Genomic DNA, 8,666 nt, shown 5'->3' on the forward strand with positions numbered 1-8,666 from the left:
CCCCCAATGCATCCAGCTCCCCCCACTCACCCAGTTCCCCCAATGCACCCAGCTCCCACGCATCCAGCTTCCCCCCACCTCAATACACCCCAAACATACCCAGCTCCCTCCGATGCACCCAGCCCCCCCACGCACCCAGCCCCCCCATGCACCCAGCCCCCAAGGCACCCAGCTTCCAACACACACAGCTCCCTCCAATCCACCCAGCCCCCAATGAACCCAGCTCCCTGCACCGCAATACACCTCCCCAATGCACCCAGCTCCCTCCATACACCAAGCTCCCAACATACCCCACTCCACCCATCACCCAAGCTCCCCACATCCACCCAGGCCCCAAGGCACACTGCTCCCCCCCCATGTACACAGCTCCCAACACACCCAGCTTCCCCCATGCACCCAACCCCCAATGCTCCCAGCTCCTCTTGTGCACCCGGCCCCCCACCTCAATACACCACCCAATGCACCCAGATCCCCCATGCACCCAACCCCCAATGCTCCCAGCTCCCCTTGTGCACCCGGCCCCCGCACCTCAATACACCACCCAATGCACCCAGCTCCCTCCAATCCACCCAACCCCCAATGCACCCAGATCCCACCATGCACCCAGCCCCAATGCACCCAGCTCCCTCCAATCCACCCAACCCACAATGCACCCAGCTCCCCCTGTGCACCCAGCCCCCCCCTCAATACTCCATCCAATGCACCCGGTGTGACGTTATGAGTGTAATATAATATCTCATTTAAAGTTGACAGGGCCAGAAAGAGTTTAATTAACTCACCAACTGACCTGACCCATGGGTGAATTGTAGAAACTGGTTAGGAAGATATGTAAATGAATAGAGCTTTGAAATGCAAGTCTGCTCAGGGCTTGTGATGTAAGCAAACAAGTCTTGTCTATTGCTGTAACTTTAATTCGAAGATCAAAAAGGAATATTAACATTTATGATGATACTTGAGTAAAATAGTATTATTGTCTATATGTCTCTTTGAAGGTTGTGGTAACCTGTGTCTGAACTGTTTAATGGATAAATTACCTTTTGCTAATTGCCAGGATGTTTGGAAGGAGAATTAAGTCTATTGTTTTCTCAGGCCGAAAGGCTGCTGGAAATGCATAAGAACCCTGGGACATGATGCTATTTCATCTCACATCTGCTTTGGGTTTCAAGAGGGGGAAACCTTAAGCCACAAGGATTGAGATCCCCAGTCATTGACTGGAGCCACCCTGAATATGGACATTGGACTATAACCTATGTACTATTTCTAAAAGGACTTTTGGCAACTACAAGATCACCTCTGCTATGTATCTGAACCTCAAGAATTGAATTCAAGTCTGTCTGTATATTGATTTTTTAACCAACACACTCTTTCTCTTTTCTTTTTTAATAAATTTTAGCTTAGTTAATAAGAATTGGCTATTAGCGTGTATTTTGGGTAAGATCTAAGTTATAATTGAACCTGGGTATGTGGCTGATCCTTTGGGATTGGAAGAACCTTTTCTTTTTTATGATGAAGTAAGATTTTCAGTAATCATCATCATATCTGACAGATGTGTCTGGACGGAGGCCTGAGGCTGGGCACTTTAAGGGAACTGTGTTGTTTGGACTTCTGAGTAACCAGTGAGGTACTATAGAAGCTGTTTTGTGCTGGCTTGGTAAATCTAAGTATTGGAATATCCACCAGCGTTTGGGGTTTGTCTGCCCCGTTTTGTTTGCAGTTCACCCTGATTGAGTGACCTCAGCTGGCTCCTACGGGCAGCACCGTCACACCCGGATCCCCCATGTGCCCAACCCCCAATGCATCCAGCTCCCCCTGTGCCCCTGGCCCCCTCACCTCAATACACCACCCAATGCACCCAGCTCCCTCCAATCCACCCAACCCCCAATGCACCCAGATCCCACCATGCACCCAGCCCCAATGCACCCAGCTCCCTCCAATCCACCCAACCCATAATGCACCCAGCTCCCCCCATGCACCCAGCCCCCCCCCTCAATACTCCATCCAATGCACCCGGATCCCACCATGCACCCAGCCCCCAACACACCCAGCTCCCTGTGACACCCTGACACCCCCATATGAAACACGGTCATATAATAATAATTAGGATATGTTTTGTAGAAAGTCTGCCTTGTGAGGTATCATTCTAAAAGTCTTGATCTGCTAGGCATTAATATTTCATTGGATTGGATGTGCTATTGTTATATGTGACATTATGAAGTTTGGCTATGTATGTGTTACTCAAACATGTTGTGAGGCTGAAAACACCCACAAGCAGCCTTTCAGGTACGACAGTAAAAAGGCCAAACAATGTTAATGGCTTATTGAGGAAATGCTCACAAGCACAAGGATTACCCCAGAAACTGTGTGCAATAGAAACCTCTCAGAGATTGCACTGCACAATGGGAACTGTCTGACCCAGGTCATAGCAAAAGAGCTTTCCAGCAAGTGGGGAGAAGATATAAAAGGGAGAAATAACATCATGACTACACGTCACTCTTCCTACAACCACACACCTGAAAGTACCAGAGGAAAAAGACTGAACTGGGGGAAGTGCTGATCCCAGGCTAAGAGGATTTCTAGCCGGAAACCTGGTGGACTGTTTGTATCATCAGCCAGGGTGAGAAATTGCTAATTCAAACCCAATCTTTCTTGTATTTTAGGCTTAGTTGGCAGTTTTGTTTATTTGCTAAATAATCTCCTTTGATCCGTTTGCTATCACTTATAATCACTTAAAATCTATTTTCTGTAGTTAGTAAATCTATTTTAGATTTTACCTAAGACACTGTGTGTTGTTCGAAGTGCAAAGGGGCTAGATCTCAGCTCATGAACAAGAGTTGGTGCACGTCCACTTTCCTTTGTAGAAGTGTTGAACCGGGTAATACATTCATACTGGTGGGGTTTTGACCAGGGCAGGATGGTTCAGCTCTGGGGTCCTAGCCTGGGAAGCTGGGGGTTATCTTGGCTGTAGCCTCTCGATTGTTGGTTCATGCAGTGGCTGGCCAAAGCCTGCATGCACCTGCAGCTGGGTGTGTGCCTGCCTACGCAAACGCTGGTTGGAGTGTAGGATTGGGAGCAGTGAAAAGCTTGTCACACCAGCCCAGTGCTGATAGGGAGCCCAGCCTGGTGAGTCACAGCTGCCCCAACTCACCCAGCCCCCTACCTCAATACATCACCCCAACGCAACCAGCTCCCTTCACCCACCCATCCCCCAACACACAGAGCTCCCCGATCCACCCAGCCCCGAATACACCCAGCTCCCCCATACACCCAGCCCCCAATGCACCCAGCTCCCCCCACCTCAATACACTGTCCTAACATACCCAGCTCCCCTATGCACCCAGCCCCCATCTCAAAACATCACCCCAACGCAAACAGCTCCCTGCACCCACCCATCCCCAAACGTCAAGAGCTCCCCAATCCGCCCAGCCCCCAATGTACCCAGCTCCCCCCATGCACCCAGCCCCCCAAAACACCAGCCCCTCCATGCACCCAGCCCCCAATGCATACAGTTCCCCCCATCCTCCCAGCTCTCCTGATCTACCCAGCCTCCAACACACCCAGCTCCTCCCCTGCACCCAGACCCAAAAGCACCCATCTCCCTCCAATCCACCCATCCCACAATGCACCCAGCTCCCCCCACTTCTTTACACTGCCCCAACGCACCCAGCCCCTCACTCATCCAGCTCCCCCCATACACCCAGCCCCCAACACATCCAGCTCCCCCATGCTCCCAGCTCCCAACAAACTCAACTGCCCCATACACCCAGCACCCAATGATATTCTATGATTCTATGATTCACCCAGCCCCCCATTCACCCGGTTCCCCCTATGCACCCACTCCAGCACACCCAGCTCCTCCATCCCCAACCCCAAAGTGCTCTGGCCCCGGTCCCCCTGCCCCACCTCAGCCCCAGCTCTCCCTCCAGCACAATCACATGCAGGACCCTGACGCCCTCACATGTTGGACCCTCGTTGTGCTCCATGGACTGCTCCTCCAAGTGCCATTCCCTCTCCGGGTCAGGGAATCCCCTCTTGTCCTTCCCCCTCTCCCCTCCCCCCTTGCTGGATTCCCTGTCCCTGAGGCCTGGTGGGCAGGGGGCAGACCAGGTCAGCTGCAGCTCCCAGCGTAAGGGGTGAGAGTACAATCTGAGAACTGTCCATTCCTCCCGCCTGACCCCATTTCGGGGAGGCGGGGAGACTGGCTCCTTTAAACCAGTCACCCTGGTTCAAAGTCAGCCATGGGTGCACCTCAGCAGTCAGGACTCCTGGGTTCTCCCACCAGCTCTGGGAGGGGAGTGGGGCACTGGGAGAAAGGAGCCTGGGTTCTATTCCCTGCTGTGCCCCAGGTCTCTGTGTGATCAGCCCTTTCACAGCTCTGTTCCTCAGTTTCCTTTTACTCAGTGCTTCCCCCCGCCCTGTTCAGCTGTCTGTCATTCTCTCCAGCACCTGGCCCATGGGGCTGTGGTCCCAGCTGCAGCAGCTGGAGTGGGGGCAACCCGTCTGGTTCAGAGACCCCCGGCACCAAGAGGGCCTGGAGTTTGATGGTATGTGTGTGTGTGCGCATGAGCGAGAAAGAGAAACAGCTGTGGGGACCCCTGCAGAGCTGGGGGTCACAGGCCCCACTCTGACCACCCCACAGCACGATTCCCCCCATCCCTTCTTATCCTCCCCCCCCCCAGCCTGTTCCCCTGTGGGCGCTGACATGGCCAAACAGCAAAGGTTGTGTGGGTAACTGGAGCCGGGACAGGCAGCAGCTGCTGCTCGAGTTACACTTCTCGGCCCGGCCTCTGGGGAGGGGGGGGAAATCTGGGGGCTCAGGCTCTCTGCAGACTCTGGCAGCGTCGCTGCATTGGTCACTCAGAGCAGCTCCCCAGTTTCAGTGTGATCAGCAGACTCAGACTTGACTCTGGATTCAACTGGTGTGATTGAGACCAGAATCTGCCCTCCCATTCACAGCAAGGTGCGCTGCCAGAGCCGGACAGGGCTGCATGGGGGGCAGGGGATTGTGGGGGGCAGAGCTCTGTGCTGCTGCACGGTCTCTGGGAAGGCTCAAAGGCTTTGAAAATGGGGTCAGAGATGGAAATACCTCACTAGGCTGGAAGATTAATGTTCCCCTTCAACTCCTCTGGGAGTCAGGACGCCTGGGTTCTATCCCCAGCGCTGGGAGGGGAGTGGGGTCTAGTCATTGGGGGTGGGAGTCAGGACACCTGGGTTCTATCCCTAGCTCTGGAGGGGCAGGTGCTGAGACGAGACCCTCGGCAGCTGTGCTACCCCAGTCACTGAGGACATGGATCTGTGGTGGGGACAAGCCACCCCAATCCCCTTGGAGCAGAAGCCGTAAATTAACTTTCCTGCCACCACCCAATAAATCAGCTTCCATCGCCACCCTCCCCCCCGAATATCCCAGCTGGGGCCAGTCACCTCAGGACAGGACAGGGAGCAGCCAGTCAGGGTGCCATGGGGCTGGGGCAGGCTGGGATTGCAGTTCCCTTGGGGGCAGGGACATGGGGGGCTGGGGGCAATGAGACTGGCTCAGCAGGGATCCATGGGGGTGGGGAGCAGGGCCCTATGACTCACTGGCTGCTCAGCCCCCAGGCTGCTGCTGGAGAGGAGTCTGGGTGCAATGGGGCTCCATGGAATATGCCGCATCCCCCCGCCCCCTCCAGGGGCAGATAAATGCCTCATTAACAACCTGGGCCCAGACACAGGGATCCCACTGGGCCGGCTCAAGACCACAGGCCAGGACTGCTCCATCCTGTGCCCCCCCCCCGCCAGGATCCCCCCCAGCCCGTGCCCTCGTTCCCCGCTGCCGGGTCCCCCCCAGCCCGTGCCCCTCCCCCCTACGCCAGGATCCCCCCAGCCACAGGCAGGTTTTACCCTTCGGTGGGGCCCCCGTTCGCCCGCCCTCCGGCCTGGCGCTCCAAGCGGGGAAATGAGGTCGGGGTGCAGGGGCGCCCAGTTTTCCTGGGCCCCCTAGTTGGTCCATTTCCCCGTTGGCCCAGTGGCTAATCCGCCACTGCCTCCAACCCTTAGCCACACTGCCCTGCCCCCGGCCCCACTGAGACCCCAGCACCACTACCCTGCCGCCATCCCAGCCTCCCGCCGCATTGCCCTGCCGCTATCCCAGCCTCCAGCCCCACTGAGCCTCCAGCCCTCAGCCCCGTTACCCTGCCACCATCCCACCCCCAGCCCCACTGATGCTCCAGCCCTCAGCCCCATTGCCCTGACCCCATCCCACCCCCCAGCCCCACTGAGCTTCCAGCCCTCAGCCCCATTTCCCTGCCCTTATCCCAGCCATCAACCCCACTGAACCTCCAGCCCTCAGCCCCAGTGCCCTGCCCCGCAGCCCCCCGACCCCGTCACCTCTCCACTCCATTTCCTAATGCCCTGCTCTGCCCCACAACAGCATCCCTGACCCCAGGCCATTTGCCCTGCCCTGGTTCCCATCCCATCTCCCTGAGATCTCCCATCCATGCCCCCTACACCTCCTGTTCCCCAAGGGCTCCCCAGCCCCAATGGAGCCGGGTCCCCTCTGTTCTTCTGGCAGCTCCATGCACCTCAGACCCTAACTGGGGGGCAGAGGGGAGATGCAGTGAGCGTGGACTCCCTGCACGGGGACGGGGAAGGGGTGTCGCTGTGTCCCCTGCCCCACCCAGCAGCAGACACAGCAGGAGCAGAGGGGCCTGGCCCCCGGCATCGCCTGAGGTGTAAAGTCTCTGACAAGACAGACGTGTTTTCCCAGGGGTTTCTGCACCGCATTCACGTGGGCACAGCCAGGGTGCGCTGGCCCCGGCAGGAACGGTGGAGATGCACAGATGGGCAGACAGACGCGGACCCAAAATGAAAATCCTTCTCACTTCCCACCTGCTCCAAATCCCTCCACCAGGCACTCAGTCCCCGATGGCAGGGCCGGCGCAACCCATTAGGCGACCTAGGTGGTCGCCAAGGGCGCTACAATTTGGGGGGCGGTGACTGTGGCAGTATTTCTGCGGCCCTTCCGCTGCCTCTGTGGGAGGGCGGGATTTCGGGGCGGGAAAAGCTGGTGGCGCTCCTGCCCAATGGTCACCCCTGAGCTCAGTCACCAGGGCTCCTGGCCCTTCCCTTTGGGAGGGAACTCCCTCCCTCCCTGGGCTCACAGCCCCCCACCCCCAGCCCTGGGGCTGCTGGCCCTTCCCCCCCGGAGGGGGGCCCCCCCCCCCCAGCTTTCCCTCCCGCCAGCCCTGGGGCTGCTGGCCCTTCCCCCATAGAGGGGATCCCCCTGGCTCACAGCCCCCCCAAGCCCATGGGCTGCCTGCCCTTCCCTCGGGTGGGTCGATCTAGATGGGTTGCTGGTTAGTGATTGTGGGCACAGCTGGCTGGGTAGCTGGTGGGGGGCACATGGGATCTGGCCAGCGGGTGCAGCTGTGGACGGCCAGCACGGGAGCTCATCTGGCTGGGGGGTAGACAGAGGACCGGAGGACTGGACAGAGGGAAGGGGGTGAGGATGAGGAAATGTGAGTGAGACGAGCCCTGAGCCGCGTGTCCATTATGGCCAAGGGACAGAAATAACCCGCAAGGAGCCAAGAAGCAGGATGGGGGGTGGGGGAGGTTTCTTGCAAGGAGCTGGCAGACGTTGAGTGACATCTCGGTGTGCGGCCGCCTCAGCCACTCTCCTAAGTCACCTCTCGGTCTCCCTCCCGCTGCCTCAAGTCAGCAAAAATACCTCCCTGCGCAGAATGCCATATGTGTGCCGGTGCCTGCCGTGATGTCAGGGGAGCTGCCCAATGGGAGCACAGGGACGGGGCCCGGGAGTCTTCCCCGTGGGCTCCCTCATAAGGACCAGGGACAGCCCCAGTCCCCACTGAGGGTGTCTCTACCGGGACGGGTTGCGTGGGCTCCCCTGTCGGATACTGGGCGCCGAGGAGGGCCATGGTCTGCTAAGCGGCAGGGGACGCGAGGTGGGAGACGCTCAGAGACCAACTGACCAGCCGGGGCTTGTGAGGGGCAGAGACAGGCCGAGCCCAGGGGGGACAGGCCTTACAGCGCTGGTGGGGCAGCCATGGAGAACTCCCACATAAAGACCGTGGAGGAGTGTCTGGCCTACTTTGGCGTGAGCGAGAACACTGGCCTGACGCCCGAACACGTGAAGAAGAACCTGGAGAAATACGGCCCCAACGGTAAGTGCTGGCAGCGCCCTGCATCTGCACACATCTGGCTGGACCGGCTACCGGGGCGGGGAGAGACGAGGCGGAGAGAGGTGGAGCGAGAAAGAGACCGAGAAAGGAAGAAGGATTGAGAATGAGGAACAGAGAGTTTGCTTGTGTCGGGGGGGGGGGAGGGGGAGAGAAATGTCTGGGGCTGGGGAGCGAGAAAGAAGGAGGCAAACAGGAGAGAATGGAACAGGTGGCTAAGGGTGCATGGGGTTGGCTGGACACAGAGAGGTAGGGATGGAGCGAGAGACAATGAGCAAGGCTGGCATCAGCCACTGGGCCCTGGGAGGTGTGTAGCAGCATGAGGGGAGCTGGGTGTCAGGGCAAGAATCAGCAGGGCTCCCAGAGCCACATATCGGAGCCCGGGGAGCCACGTATCGCAGCCGGGGGGGGGGGCCACGTATCAGAGCCCAGGGAGCCACGTATCGGAGCCCGGGGAGCCGCGTATCAGAGCCCGGGGAGCCGCGTATCGGAGCCGGG

At 58.2% G+C, this 8,666-nt stretch overlaps 1 protein-coding gene across 2 annotated transcripts in view; it reads left to right on the forward strand.

The window, feature by feature from the left end:
• Positions 1 to 7,826: 7,826 nt before the first annotated feature.
• Positions 7,827 to 8,666, forward strand: part of ATP2A1 (ATPase sarcoplasmic/endoplasmic reticulum Ca2+ transporting 1) — a 33,144-nt gene continuing 32,304 nt past the window's right edge. For both annotated transcript variants that reach the window (XM_026659207.2, XM_026659206.2), the window contains exon 1: positions 7,827 to 8,153. In XM_026659207.2, the coding sequence (XP_026514992.1) occupies positions 8,036 to 8,153 (118 nt within the window). In that variant the 5' untranslated portion in view covers positions 7,827 to 8,035. The remainder of the gene's footprint in view (positions 8,154 to 8,666) is intronic.

The sequence above is a fragment of the Terrapene carolina genome, unplaced genomic scaffold (assembly GCF_002925995.2).
Source record: "Terrapene carolina triunguis isolate 2854851 unplaced genomic scaffold, T_m_triunguis-2.0 Scaffold606, whole genome shotgun sequence".
Taxonomy (NCBI): domain Eukaryota; kingdom Metazoa; phylum Chordata; order Testudines; family Emydidae; genus Terrapene; species Terrapene triunguis.